The sequence below is a fragment of the Echiichthys vipera genome (genome assembly GCF_963691815.1).
Source record: "Echiichthys vipera genome assembly, chromosome: 8".
NCBI lineage: Eukaryota > Metazoa > Chordata > Actinopteri > Perciformes > Trachinidae > Echiichthys > Echiichthys vipera.
In genome coordinates, this window is record NC_139833.1 from 22,190,365 (window position 1) to 22,206,572 (window position 16,208).

Consider the following 16,208-nt stretch of genomic DNA (forward strand, 5'->3'; position numbering starts at 1 on the left):
TGTGTGTGTGTGTGTGTGTGTGTGTGTGTGTGTGTGTGTGTGTGTGTGTGTGTGTGTGTGTGTGTGTGTGTGTGTGTGTGTGTGTGTGTGTGTGTGTGTGTGTGTGTGTGTGTGTGTGTGTGTGTGTGTGTGTGTGTGTGTGTGTGCGATGCCCTCAGTGCCTTGCAGCTCTTGGGGTCCCTGAAGCATACAGAAATGAGATCTGCCCCTTATAGCTTCTTGTGACTCTCTCCCCCCTCACACTCTCTGTGTCTCAGCCTCCCTGTCCTCTAATCCACACATCCTATCAGCCATTCATCTCCCCACTGGCTCAACTTGTGCTTTTAATGACGAACAGTACAAGTTCATTATCTTGATAGACGAACATTGGGTCAAATCTCAAGACGGTTTGAATAATCCCTATTTGATAGATAACCCCTGCTTCATACAGTGATATCATTTCAAGCAACCTACTGACAGATTTTCTTTTCAATCAGCGCCGAAAATATTTGCTTTAACAGTAGATTGACAGGTAAAAATTTTGATAATTGAACTTTGAAGTAATTTATCAAGTTAAAATGCCAAACCGGTGATAGCCTTTCTAATGTGATGATTTGCCATATATTCTCTTTCAACCTAGTGACAGATGTCATTAACATCTCATTTATCAACGGATGAATTTGACCTATTGTGACAAGTGCATCTTTTTCTTTACTCACCTGTTTAATTGCATTCATTGCTTGTTAAGTGACACTAATGAGAGCATTTCTTAATGAGAGCAGATAACAAGGCCTGTTGATTGCTAACAAAATCACTAATAACATTAGTCTCACTCCTGAAAGAATCCTCCTTGTGAAGAACTCCCGCACAATCAATCCAACTTATTTTCTCCTGTTTGTTATTCCTAATCTATCCTGCTTCCTTATTTTTTTATTTTCATTCATGCCTTTTGGGCTGTTGTTTTATACCAGCTATGCTCAGCTAAATAAAGGCAACCCCACACTATTAGACAGTAATTCCACACAGTTACCTTCTGCTAATAGATGCACATATACAGTAAATAACCTAGAGTTGGGCAACAAGCATATATTCAAAATATTTTTCTAAAATCTATCCCCCATCCAATTTATAGACCTGCCCTCTGTTCAGGATGCAGGGGTTGAAGCCCTGTATGTTAGTTTCTCTATAAAGCACTCTGCATTTGCATATTTTTCCACCTCTTACACTTTTTTATACTTGTCTTTATTTTTTCATTAATTTCCTACCTTCATTCAATAGAAATTAAGTATACTGAATAGTTGTGTTCTCATCGACAGGTTAGTAGGATAGCACAAAAAAAACATATATCTTACAAAACGGCGACCAGAAGTGGACTGCAAGGCCGCGATGAACTGCCTTGCAGTCCACTTTAGACACTAAAACTACCATTACGCGGTCTACAAAAGGTGACGGTTAGGGTTAGGCATCAAAAAGACTTAGTTAGGATTAGAAACCAGATCGTGGTTTGGCTTTGTACGTATGGGACATTACCAGCAACAGGGGAAAAACCCCACTCGGCCTGGTGAAACTCCTGTGTTTTGGGAACTATCCACCACCCCAACCTGCCTCCTTGGATGGGGAGTCGCTGTTATATTACTCTAGTGAATACACTCAACTTACAGCTTTTTTTGGTAACAAAAACGTGACATACACACAAAATATATATGTGGAAAACACACAAATTCCTTTGCATTGCCTTTTATTGTTATATGTATGAAAAAGGCAAGAGAACAGCCTGTAAGGATAGATGGAATTGGATGATTGGTTCCCATTCTACAGTAGGTACAACATTTTTAACTCCCGCACTATTAATTCCTCTTTTTGATTTTTGCACATTGAAAAGTGACTTAACACCAGGATACGCACAGTCTGAATTCCTTTTGTTTTGCAGATGTTTGAACCATTTTACAATCATTAGCGCTTAATTAAATATTTACAACATTTCTTTTAAATATTTTTGCAAAGGATGAATCTGGAAGTGCAGCCACACAGGCAATCATTCATACCATTTGTTTTACCATAAAAATGAATTATTAAATGATAATATTTTTTCAAATATTTTATAAATGTCCTCATTTAATCTATATTACATAACTAAAGTCAGACTCAGGCTGCAAAAGCATCAGAGCATCAGTTATTTATTGACTGCTTGTGACTTTCTCTGCCCATCAGTTAACTGATAACTAACTCCTCTGAGTGTCAAGACGTGTCAGTGGCCTGCTGCATTATGGATGGTCAAAGGGTTGTATTTTTGGTCCTTGCAGATCCCCTTTTCTTTTATATGCAGCATTCTATATGCTTTGGAAGCTTCACAAGATGCTTCCTCTTTGACATCACGCACACACACACACACACACACACACACACACACACACACACACTCACACACACACACACGTAGAAAAGATGAAAGAGGGGATATAACTTCTCCCCCAATTATACCCTACACATTCACACAAACAGATATCTACATAAAGTACATGGAGGCCCTCTACCAATTACTTTCGATATATCCATACAATATGTCTGACCCAAATATTCTATGACATGTTTTTCTTATGTACCACATACACTGCATGTGCGCATATATATACACATACATACCAGCTTTGATGTACCCAGACATCCCGTCTCACACACAGGCATGCACAGAAAGTCATGCCTGTAGTTCAGAAACTCTATGAAAGTAGGTTAAAGCTAACATGTTGTTGTTTAAGGGATTGTGTGGGCTTTTCATTACATCCACCTGTGCATGCACACAGACACATCAGTGTGCATGTACACATACATGTATTTAGTGTAAACATGCCTGAGAGAGAATATTTGAATATGCAAGTTTGTGTGTTGGGCTAATCCGTGATGGTGATGGTACCTGCCAAAACGCCCACGCGCCACATCAACAGTTGATGCTCTAAATTAAGCTACTTAATTACTGCAATTAAACTCTGTGTGGTGTTTGTGCATGGGTTATAGTGTGTAAACGTGCGAGAATTTGTCTGTTGGGGATTGAAGGAGGACTTGTGTATGCGTATTAATATGCTGCTGCCTGTGTGTGTGAAAAGGTTTATTTCCTACATGCCTGTGGATCAAAGATTAGCAAAGTTCAGGAACTGAGAAAGCTGTGGAATACAAATCTAAAGAAAATATTTTAACAGTCTTTGAAATATTTCATTCTATTGGAAAAACTGTAGTTTTTCTTTTATGTTAGCAAATGTCAGTCATACGTATGTCATGGAGGGTGGATAGTACTCACAGAATAAAAATACCACTGTTAATTGTGTTCAAGTTAAACTGTATCCTTTTAAGTAACCCGGCAATTGGTAATTGTTGGATATATGGCAGCATTTGTTTTGTGCTGGCAGATGCCATGAAAACCTGCATCAGACGGACTAAACACTCCAGAAAAGTAGTGGAAAACAAAAAAAACCCGTATCAAATGAAAAAAAAAGAAGTGATTTTCATGTGAACACTATAATAATCAAAAGCAGACTCAGTTAGTGGTGATGTTATTTTGACGATTACAAATGATTAATTGCTATGTTAATAAAAATAAGTACACTCATTCCAAACTTGGATACATATCTTAAACATTTTTTTTCTGTTGTTGTTGACATCTGCCCCATCATTTGTTGTAATGTCTAGTGGTGGGTGGGAGGCAGACAGCCAGTTGGGTTTGGCTGAAGGGGAAGGACATGAGAGGGACTAATGCGAATGAAGGTCAGATAGGCCTTCCAGTCAATGGCTCTGCACAAAAAGAGGTGTGTGTGTGTGTGTGTGTGTGTGTATGTGTGCGTCTGTGTGTGTGTGTGTGTGTGTGTGTGTGTGTGTGTGTGTGTGTGTGCGCGTGTGTGTGTGTGTTTTCTGATACATATTCATCTTGTCATAATTAATAGATTGCATCAAGCAGCAGATAATGTATTCCTGCTTTTGTTTTATTTAAAAAGGGTCTGTTAAGTATTAATTCTGCTGGCAGTAGGCAGTCAAGTCACCAACATTTAGTTTGACTGACTGATAGACTAAAAAATAATGGATGTAGCTTCCAGCCAGTGGTGAAGTAGCTGACACCTGGATTCTTTTTAATGTCCAAAAAGGGGTGATCCCTTGGCCCCAAAAAGAAGTCCCGATGTATAGAAATCTCCTCATTTGATATACTGTATTACATGCTTTACATGCAGATGAACGGTGCCTGTGACGGGATCTCTACTCACCAACCCGCAAAAGTCCACCGGCTGAGTCACGTCAAGCATTTAGGGCAGTACAGTGCCATTGCAGCATCACATGTGTGGCAATGCCCCACAGCCATGCCTTATTGTCCAATGGAATGGTCACTTCTGTCTCCAAAAAAACAAAATGGCGAGTCTGTATTTCTTTGGGCAGCGCAAAGCCCAATAGCAGAGGTAGCAGATAAGGAGGAAAATGCCTGACATCTGTTTTAACACATCACTGTACATCTGGGGAACCAGACTACCCAACAGCTTATATTCTTTGTTGTGGCGTTTAGTCATGTTTAACTGTTTTATTTTAAGTAACCTGATTTTCTCCTTGGAGTTGGAAATGGCCTTGTAACCTAACAACAAATCTTTCACTCCACAAATGTGTGTTTGTGCACATTTATATTCTGCCTAATTATTAGTCTCTAGAAGAATCATCAAGAGAAGAGATGCAATAGTAGTCAAACCATGGGTATAGACAAATATGCGGTTGATTCACAGTACTGATTGTGTTTCCTTGTAGTTAATATGTTCATATTTTGCATCTTTTCAAGTATTTCTCAGTTCCTGTAAATCTCTCATCTTTAGTATATATTGATCCCCAATTAAAATGTGTTTACACTTGTCGAATTCTCCAGATCAAACTCCTGGCACTGGCATCTTGAAATCTGTTTATTTGAATCAACAACTGCAAAACTTTGAATATGTGCTAGCTAGCAAAGTCTGATGTCCACTACTGGTTATATGCTGTTGATTTCAATGTGTGAAAGTGCGTGTACCTTGAAATCTTTGATTCCAGTGTGCCAGCTTTGTTTTAAACTGGTTTCGTTCCACTTTCTGGCCGGAGAAGTGCAACCTGCTGTGTTGATTGACATTTTTCAGTCATAGAATATGAGGTGTATATTTTTTGCTCATATGAAATTGGTCAAATAACACTAAGCATAACATCATCATCCTTATCACAATACATACAGTACAAAGTACTTCAAGAGAATTGTATAGTCACTAGTATTGCTCTGCATAAGGTCATGCACATTGTGATTGTTGTTGTAGGGGGTAATGTTTAATAGATTACAGATTACATGCACATAAAGATGATCCTATTACCCTGCATTAAATCCTTATTTTCCATGACACAAAGCAACACATAGCTTAGCATGTAGTATACATTAAGCTGCCATAATGTATGCATATATCCTGTGTGCGTGTGTGTGTGTGTGTGTGTGTGTGTGTGTGTGTGTGTGTGTGTGTGTGTGTGTGTGTGTGTGTGTGTGTGTGTGTGTGTGTGTGTGTGTGTGTGTGTGTGTGTGTGTGTGTGTGTGTGTGTGTGTGTGTGTGTGTGTGTGTGTGTGTGTGTGTGTGTGTGTGTGTGTGTGTGTGTGTGTGTGTGTGTGTGTGTGTGTGTGTGTGTGTGTGTGTGTGTGTGTGTGTGTGTGTGTGTGTGTGTGCGCGCGCGCCCATCTTTTAAGGTAAATCAGCCCAAGGGCAGTAGATGCACATTCAAACTATCAGGCTGTCTCATTGAAGTGTATTGAAAATCCAATAAACTGTAATGGACCAATATTTAAGTACTGCTTACTTTTTTTAAAACTTTAAGAACATTTGTTAAAAGTTAAAATAGCAACAAAAGTTTATCTAGATAAACTTAAACCATTTATGAACTGTTTCCATTTCGCTCTTTCTTTCATGCTCTCTCTTCTCCATGTACGGACTCTAACATGCTTAGCCATGTGTTGACTTGTGTTATGGAAAATAGGGTTTTAATGCATCTTAATAGGATCATCTAATCTGTAATCTGTTAAACACTATAGCCTGTGGCAGCCAATCAAAATGTATACCATGCTAAAGAGATTAAGATAAATAGGAATACTGAACCCCTTGTGGGAATGTGTAGGATAGGGATAGAAGGGTAACTTGCATTGTGCATTTTCGTGTACACAATCCTCATACAGTACAGGCTGAGGCACAACACACAAAAACACAGTTGGGAACATTCACTTATGCATATAAATAGTAGTGTTTTTGGGTACACACACACTTATGATGGAGTATTATAAAGTCCATCCTAAAAATGCATAAAAACATGGTGGCACTACTGCGAATGTCTGTGAAACTGTAAAATGTTTGAGATGTTCCTTCTCCATAATTTATGAGTGGCAGAACTTTGTCCACACAAACAGTCTCAGAACAAGCAGCAGCCAAACAATAATCAATATACAGTTAATCTATGAATGATGATTGAAGCCATTATTTGTAGAAACTTTAATGATGGATGTTTTTATTTTATTTTCATTTTATAATTTTTCCGTCTTTTGAATCAGCGCATGTGATCATATTTCCACCAAGGTAATGTCAATTATTTTGCCTTTCCTCTAAATTATCGTGAGAAAGTACCGTTATAAAGTTAAGCGTTAAAAATGATCATCAGATATAATAATAAAACTGGATTAACTATTATTTTTCATTTTTATATTAAGTGGAATTTATGTCAAACACATTAAGTATCATCACTAAAATTTAAATATAATTTGTTAAATGTACTCCTGCTGGTAACCGTAGTAATTAAACACTTCTGTTTCTAAGTATTGAACTAACATGCCAGGTAATACTCAGTCAGCTTGACTTTATGTAAGCACTTGTGCATGTATGTGCTTTTGAAGGAAATGGAGCCAGAAATGTACCAACTAATAGAAACAAGCATGACATGGAATGTGTGGTCATTTTGTGCCACTTGAGAGTTTCATTTATGATTTAAGACCCTTTTACCATTTCCAGCAGTAACTTTTACTAAAGCTCCCAATCACCTGAATCAATTGGTTCTGTCACGCTTCTTCAAAGCAACTGCTTCAAAGCCTTCATCTCTTCTCTCCTCCCACTCTTACCATCCTTTCATCTAAAGGCGGAGCAAGGACTCAGGGCCATGAGACATTATATATGTAAACAGTATAATGATATATAGAGGTCTACCACGGTATAAGCTACTGTGATTTTTGAGCACTGCAACTTATAGGCATTGATTACCTGGAAACAATATCATATTAGCGATAACAAAATGATTAAACATAGCTTGACATGTCACGTTTATACTTGAACATGTTTAATTTTAGCCTCCTGTATGACTGAAATCAGGTCTTTGTAAAAAGATGTCACTTTTTAATCCTTGTTTGAGTAATTTTATGAATCCCAAATTGGTCAGTCTAAACTTGACTTGTTAACATAACCAACATAAACCAAAGCCACAAGTGAGATGCATAGTTTAATCTCCTCTGGGATTATTTTTCTTATGTTCATGTATTTATTTAGTTTTCTTTGTTGGTTGTTCTTTGTTTGATTTTCACTATTTTGTTTATTGACTTATACATATGGACAAAAAATAGGTCACAGAGGTAACATTAGCATAGCAAAACGCGGAAGCTTACATTGACCTGCATTCATCATGTAGACAGGCACTTGACTAACAGGTCCACCACACTTTAAAACTCTCTTTTCAGTTCAGGTTAGAGGCCTTGCTTAGGAAAACACACACAGCAACCGTACAAGTATTTGGCAGATACGTAGTGATGATTATTTGATATGTGTATGATATTTGTCAGATATGCTGATGGTGTTATTCTTTGACAAAGACAAATGCCACTTAGACATGCACACAGCTGTTTCCTCCTATGTGTGCTCTTTCTTTTTTTCTCCCCCTATCTATCTTTAGCCCCAGCCCTGTAAGCTCAAAACCGAAGCAACGCTTCTTTAATATCTTCCTCTTCTGCCCTCTTTCCATCTGCTGTTTTGTTCACTCCTCCCTATGCTGTGTTTACACTACTGTGTCAGAGTTCAGTCAATGTTAATAGCTTTTAGGGAAAGTGTCCTGTCCCCACCCTTGTTTACAACTGCTCTGACATCAAACGACGACATAAGGTGACATGGAAAAAAGGGTTTGTAATGTGAACCCACATAGGTCGAAGCATCGTGGAAACGAGGGGTGTGAATAACAAGTCACCTCACAATTTGAGTCCATTACAATTCAAAGGGCTGTGATAGGATTATAAAACGTTTTGTTTCTTTACATACTTTGTCTCACTGTGTGACTACTTGCTACTTTTAAAAAATAGTATATTATAATGATCTATAATTTTAAAAAAAGTCTTCGCTTTTAGTGTAGTTAGATATAACTTTATAAGCAGTGTAAATGCAGAATATATATATATATATATATACATATATATTGATTTATTTAAAAAAGTGTAAACATTTAACGGTGGGGTGGCTCATTCGCCATATTTTTTGCTGTAAAACTAAAGGAATTCAAAATACAAGCATATTATCAATAAGAAAAGTTAAATGATCTGTAATGCTCCATGTGACCTGTTAAACTTGATAATTCCTAATCTGCAGCTTGCGTCTGATTTTATATGAGAGAAACAACAAACTGACTAAAATGCACATGTGAAGGCACATTGAAGCGGGGCTTCTGAACTTTGACCATATGATTTTGTTTCTCTCTACGACATAAGTGCAGTGGCACACATACTTTTCCAAAAATGTACTTTTCTGCATCGAGACATGAGCATTCCATCGAGAATTGCACAACTCTTGTGGAAACTTGTTGCTGTTATTCCAAAGAGATGTAACTTTTCATTTTTTGATTATTAGCAGTTAACAAGGACATTTTCAATATTCTTATTATATTGATATGTTGAAATACTCCTTAAGGTGTCTCCTTTTCACTTTGTTGTCTAAACTGGTGCATGCTCAGTGTTGTTTCTCTCAAGGATACTTCTACCTTTATTTCTTGAATAATAAAATCCCACATTGAAAATAGCAGGTTTTTGTTTTATGGTGTTGGCTTTACCATTGGACTTTCTGTTGGTTAAAAAGTTCACATTCTCACTGTTTTTTTGTTGTTGCACAATATTAAAAGCAAAATTTCTCCCTGCAAAATAATTCTGTTTCTTTATAGTAATCTTGCCATGGTTGATACACAGACACAGATCAGCCATGCACCACTTTGACCCCTCTCTCCACTGCACACATACCAGAACCAGAGGAAGCAGCTGTGTAGTATGTATCGGAGCAGATAGAGAAGGGAGTGCAAGCTAACATTTCCTGATGAAAGGGGCACCTTCTTTCTCTCTTTGGCCAACAATAACACCACATGCACACCTAATAGAAACGGGACAGAAGAAGGTCAAAGGGGCAAATTACTGGGCAGGTTATTGAGTTGATCTGGAGATCTATGTAAGACTGTGGCCTTGAGTAAACACCTGAGACTCTGCCAGAGCATCACCCTGTAAAAAACATAATTAGCTTGGCAGCATCGTGTGTTTGAATCACAGGAATGTTGTTTTGGAAGGCAACAATTTAGCTCCTAGACCAATTTAATGCAGGTCTGAACCTGCATCAAGAGACCACTTGGCCAATATTGTTCTTGGACAGAACTTTGACGTAGAAAGTGATGCTGCTGGTATAGTGGGTGTAGGAATACATTCACTCCTGGGATGCAGATGATGCAGGGCAGGTTTAGACCTTGGCAGAGGAATAGGTTTACTTCAGCCCAAACAGGCTGACATTAGCTGCCCTGGGAATTAGCTGTCACCACCCGCCTTAAGGCTTCAAAAAATGTGACACAGTAGCAAATCAGCTTTGATATTAATGTTGCTAAACAGAGACGCTCTTCCATTATAAATCAGTGCGAGCTGATGTTATTATGTCTCACTATAGAGCTTGACCTCCAATGAGGCTCTTACTGTAATTGGCCAGCAGATGACGAGTAGTTCTTATCTTTGTCTGTGAAGGAGACATTGCTAAAACAGAGCCTACATTGTATATAGAATACATTAACGTTAAAATTTAAATATATATATATAAAAACATTTTATATACAAGGCTTTTACTGAGTATTGGAGCAAGGTGAAATATGCTTTTCAATAATTGCATACTGAAGCAAATTAACATCATATCCTGAATGCATCCTTGTAAAGTGTGTGTGCCTTGAGATCTGATCAGGTGTGATTGATGAATGTTGTTTTGATGGTGCTTTTAGACGTGGCTGGCACCAGGAATCATTATTATATCTTAATGTCAACAATGATGAGCTTTGGAAGCTCTTTCACTCTGGACAATTATACTGTCATCATCTTTAATATGTCTGGCCTATGCATGGTTTTAAAAGTAGTTCTCTCTCTCTCTCTCACAGACACACACACACACACACAACTGTCCAATTAACCGAACACTCTCTGAATGACCACATGCATCTTTGTCTGTCTCTGCACAGCTAATGATAATGAAGGCCCTGTGGTTTTTTGTGTGTATGTGTGCGTCTGTGTGTACTTGAGCTTGTGCCCCTTCAAGTACAAATGTATTTTTGTGTGCCTGCATGATATGATATGTCGTAGTACATAGCTTAAGCAGACACTCAACCATTTCTAAACCTGCAGCCAAATGACAGTTAGATCATTAAGCTCTAGCAGTGAGCGTTCCTCTAATTTAGCATGAAGACGGTAGATTCCTCCCCTCTTGCTGTATGTGACCTTCACACTCCTGGAATGCATGTTTAAAGTGCGGGTATTTTTAATACTTGTCAGTGACTGTCATGAGCTGGGTTCTGCCAAAGCCTTGGAGCATTAAGGCAATGACAACAAGAGACTCCTGAAGGTAATGAAATGATAATTCTTGGGAGAAGCTGCAGTGAGGGTGAGGTAGCGATGGTCCTTGGGCTGGCCAATGTGGAAAAAACACAATTAAAAGAAACTGTGTAAATATGACTTTACACAAGATGCAAATTGAGGACTTAAGACAGTGATCTACCTGAAAATGCTAAAAGTTCTGAAATGTAGTTAGTTTAATCAATTAAATGTTTAAATCAGTCCTAAATTCAGCTGTAGTTGAGGAAGCAAGGCTAACATACAGAGTATGTTGTAAATCTGTCAATTGTTCTTTAAACATTACAATTCTTGGTGTTAGGTTTTTGGATTGGTAGTCTCCATGGGATAAGATAAAATCATAGATTTCTTTAAGCATTTATAGGAGTTAAACATAGAAAGCTGATTGTCTACCTCTGTTAATCATACCATAAAAACAGATGTCAAATACCTCCCCAGGTTTTAGCCTTCTCAGGTTAGGGTAAGTTTAATCCCATTAATGTGAGATTCCCTTAAGTGTAAAAAATAGCTATAGTCAGAGTAACGAGTATACTCTTGGGTTTTGCAGTGTTTATATTGTAATCACCATGATAACATGTGGCTGCCTATATGCATGTAAAAGGCTTTTTTTATGTTTATGACAGAGCTTGAAATTCTATTATTAATGATTGGTTATAATGTTAATAATGTTTATTCCAAAGGTACTTGTCACTTTTCAACACTGCTATTCTAGTTTTTTATGTTTTATTAATTTCAGAAATTTTGTGGAAAAAATAATCACTAGAATGTTGTAAGGCCAAATGTGTAAATCATGCTGGAAATTTTTTTTTTGTATATTATCATTTCAGGCTGTAATACAAAAAAAAAAGTGACTATTTCAAAAGGGTATCATGATGTTCTATAGGCACTGTACTAGTGCTGCTTGCTACCCTAAACACTGAATACATCTGTATGTCCAGTTGGTTGAGCCATACTTCCTCATGTGAAAACTATTCCTCATTGATAATACAGTATATTGGAGTAAGCTTGTTTTTGGAAAAGCATCCTGTATGACAAATCGTAAACTGATTATCAGCAGCAACACTGTTTAATATCATATCGACTGACAAATGAGATTTACGAAACTTCCGTGCACAGATGTGAGAATGTTGCAGATCATCGCTCTACAAAGTTCAAATTTTTTGGGGGGAAGAAGAATCTAAATGAGTTGTTCAGCATGTTTAATCCTCGTCTTTGTGTCTCTTTCCAGAGGGAGTGTGTGAGATCTGGTTGACCAGTGAAGACACAGGAGCTTATGGGAGAGACATAGGGACGGACCTGCCCACATTGCTGTGGAGATTAGTGGAGGAGATTCCTGAAGGAGCCATGCTGAGGCTGGGTATGACCAACCCACCATATATCCTGGAACACCTAGAGGTATGCACTGTACACACTCATCCATTTCCCCCAGAAGGACCATAAAAATTAATACATTACTGATTAATGAAACTAAGATACTCGAGCACTCAGTTTTTGCCTTTCTCCATTTAGTTTTTGTCCCTATAGTATTGTTTCTATCTTTCTGTGAACAAATAATGATGCTTTGCTTCAATTTAATAAACTAAATGCCTTTCTATTTTGCTTACCAAGCAGTTTCATATTCCATTCATTAGCACAGTTCATTCTCTTCTCTCCCTAATGAGTCAATTAAGGACCATTGTGTCCTCTTTAGCAACCTCATTTTATCAGTCATTATTGTCTTCCCTAATGGAACAATGGACATTGTTATCCCTCCTCTCTCTTCCGCTTTCTACCTCCCTCTCTCTCTCTGTTTTTGCATGGTCTGCCTCTGTCTGTCAGACATTTCCATAGAAAATGTCTGACAGACACCCCACCCCAAATAAATGGACAATAGGCATGTCCAGCTTCTGGACAACTGAATGGCAGAAGGATGTGCTTTATACAGAGAAGATATCTATTGAAAAATTGTCTTTGTTTGTCCAAATTATTTCACGGTTGTCCACGCCCTGCTTAGACAGATGCATTGCACTTAAAGCAGGACCCTTCTTGATCTCATGTTAAATGTTGGTGTTTCATGAGCTCCAGTAACATTATCCTGTCCAAAGTAAGCTTGAAGGTTAACTACACTCTCAAATTCTGCTAGAACCCCCTCTCCCTTCATATTTATAAAATGCAACAGAGGAATATGTGACACAGAGGATCAGGGGACACGTGGAAGACTGAGTGACCACAATTCAGTAAAGTGATACCTGAAGGTCTTGCCTATCCTGTCATGGTTAGGGGTCAGAGAATTAAGCTGAACCAAACTTTCAAATCCAGCTGCCTGCACCTCAAAAGTCATGCTGTGGTTCTGCACATTTAAGGTGCCAACTTTAGAGGATAAATGGAAGATGATAATTACAGGAAAAGAGTGAAATTAAACAGGGAGATTTCAGGGTAAATGATTTGTTAGGGATTTGCTACTTTTGTTTTGTTATTTTGTTTTTGAGTGCATTTTGATGATGTTTCTCAACATTTATTTTAAACCATATAATACTGGAGTTTGTCTTGCCTATTAGCATTCCCAGTCTCATCCTTGAGGTAAATGATTGAGGAAGAACAGAGGAGAAAAATGTTAAGAAGGAGGACAGAGAGGGCTGAAATAGGGTCATGGTAACCTAGAAAAACTACAATGAAACTAAACTTTTTTTGTGGAAAAAAAGAAAAGCCAGTGAAGTTCACAACAGATGTTCTTTTGAATCAAACAATCAAGGAAGAATTGGAGATCATAGATGAATGAAATGAGGGCAGAAATGAAAAAAAAAAATGGGGATGAAGGCCCGGGGATAAAGATGAGGGCTAAAAAGGAGTAGGAAAGTGCTGTGGGAAGCAGCAGTGGAGGTTGTAATTAACCAGGGGTTAATGGAGGTGGCTAATTGTCCCCCACATGTATAGGTAGGCTTTCTGCTTGGCTACATTACAATTAAAAAACCACCCTCCTAATGATAGGGAATAACAATTAACTGATAATTAGAAATATACTAGGACGACACACTGGCTTACACTTTGTGTGCGTGTGCGCGTGCGTGTGTGTGTTAAGAATCATTTCATATGCTACTGGCTCATTCATGGTTAAGGTCCATGCATTGAATTGAATTGAATTATATCTTTTCTGCTTTAATTCCTCAGTCAATTAACCTACATAACAAAAGATAAGAGTGCTGTTCTTTAACTTATCTGTCTTTTATTGCTCCTGTCCCCCATTTACCCTTTATCCCTGCCTCTCTTTTCTCTTCTCCCCTGTCGGCCTCTCTGAACACACACACTTTCCCTTCCATTCTTCTATTTCTAGTCCTAATTATTAGCTTTCTATATATTGTCAATGATTGTGAGACCAACATCAACAGATAAACTTGCCAGAAAAGAAAAGTTGTTGACATTCCTTGAAAGGCTCCTTCTTACTCTCACTTACTCTCCTTAACCATTCCAGTTTTTTTATTTTGTAATTTTTATATTCTTTCTATCACTAGTTTAATTTGATCATCTCCCCGATCTTTAAACTCCTCTAATAGTAGTGCCAATCACTGCAATAATAACGGTGTGATGATGATTAAGGCCAAATCTCTGAAGTAGATTTATCCTTCATCATCAGTAAAGGCCAAATGATATCCCGCTGTCTTTCCCGTCGAAGAACAGTAGCACTTATATAACGGCATCATACTGAATGGCTGTGATTGAAGCTGAAAAGGCCAAGTAACCTCTCCACTTCCCACTAAAAGATCACCCTCTCTCACACATACTCACTCAGATCAACACTTTTGCACTGTCTCCCTCTTTCACACGATTCCCTTCTATGTGCAGCCTATTTTTCCTGACAGATGGAGACAGCCTTAAAGCACCATTTGCTGATTGGAGCAGTTTAAGGCCCAAATGCCTCTCATGGGCCAATTGTCTCTGACATTTTAGTTGATTGCATCGTGCCATTAGTGGACGTTTTTACTTGAATAGTTGTAAGGGAAAATGTCTTGAACAATGTTACTTTTTTCTTTAAAATTTGTATGCCTCTCCATCGGCGATGGCCGTGGCTGGTGGTGTTATGCTTTTGGGTTGTCACTCTGTCGTACCGTCCGTCCCGCCCATGAATATGAAATCTCCGGAACCCCCGGATGGAATTTATCCACAACAAATGTCCACTTGGACTCAAGGATAAACTGATTACATTCTGGAGGTCAAAAGTCACTGTGACTGATTTTCGGCCCTAACTCAAGAATTTAAACGCTGAGTATGACAACATTTCATAAAAATGTATAGGATAAAATGATGACGTGATGACCCCTTATATCCAAAAGGTGACATCATAATGTTTCCGTCAGTTATTCAATTCCATTACCCAGGAACAGAAGGGGAGACATTTGGTCGGATACTGGTATTGGTAAGTTTGAAACTGTGGTGATGGTGTGCTGTTGGGTTAAAAAAAGAATACACTTAATACCTCTTTATTAAATTCTTTCAAAGTCTTCACTTCATTTATTATGTAAGTCTGGACAGACATATAAACTGCAACTTGACTGTTTGGCAGAGGTATACAGCTGCAAGGTGGTTATTTTAGCTTCTCTTTCTCGACTTGCTATTTCTAAACTCAGCATTTTATATCTGTCTATCCATCTGTTTGTGTGCCTGTCCATCCACCCGTCCACCTGCCAATGAATGGCTAAGCCGCTGTCAAAGCTGCAACAGTAGGTTATGTTATCATGCGGTGTATGTGTGTGTGCATGTAGATACCTGTACATTTGCTTGTGTGAGCCTGTGTGTATGTGATTGAATCTTGCATCCTAGTAAATGAGATGTGAAAGTAGCCTCCTCATACGAGACAATCATTCAGGCTGGGATGAATGAAATAGCAGCTGTCCATTAACTATTCTCCACTGAGCTCATTATAGTTGGACTACAGATACGTCACCTCTGCAGTTCACACTCTCTCCACAGTTAGCTCTGTGAAACAGTAGTGTTATACTGTAGTGTTGCAGAGTGATTTGATGTAGCATTTTGCTCAGCTTTATTCTCTAAAAACTACTTCCAAAATAGGATAATACAATCAGAGAAACAAAAAACTCCTTGATTTTTCTGCAAAATTTTCAACAAACATAAAATACTACGCAAAATCACAAAATGTGAGTTAGTGTTGTAGTGCATCTCTTATGGCTTAAAAATGCATCCATTTAATGTTATATTAAAAATAGGTCACATCCCTAGTCATATAAGCCACCTATTTAATAAAATAGACCAAATTGAATCATGTTTTCTTCCTATAAAAAAAAAAAGTAACTTGCTGAGTGCTTACATAAGCTGGTTCCAACCAGTTTCA

At 38.0% G+C, this 16,208-nt stretch overlaps 1 protein-coding gene across 2 annotated transcripts in view; it reads left to right on the forward strand.

Annotated features, from left to right (window-relative positions):
* Positions 1 to 16,208, forward strand: part of cdkal1 (CDK5 regulatory subunit associated protein 1-like 1) — a 336,709-nt gene that overhangs the window by 144,284 nt on the left and 176,217 nt on the right. For both annotated transcript variants that reach the window (XM_083918841.1, XM_083918840.1), the window contains exon 9: positions 12,114 to 12,280. In XM_083918841.1, coding sequence (XP_083774967.1) covers positions 12,114 to 12,280 — 167 coding nt within the window. The remainder of the gene's footprint in view (positions 1 to 12,113; positions 12,281 to 16,208) is intronic.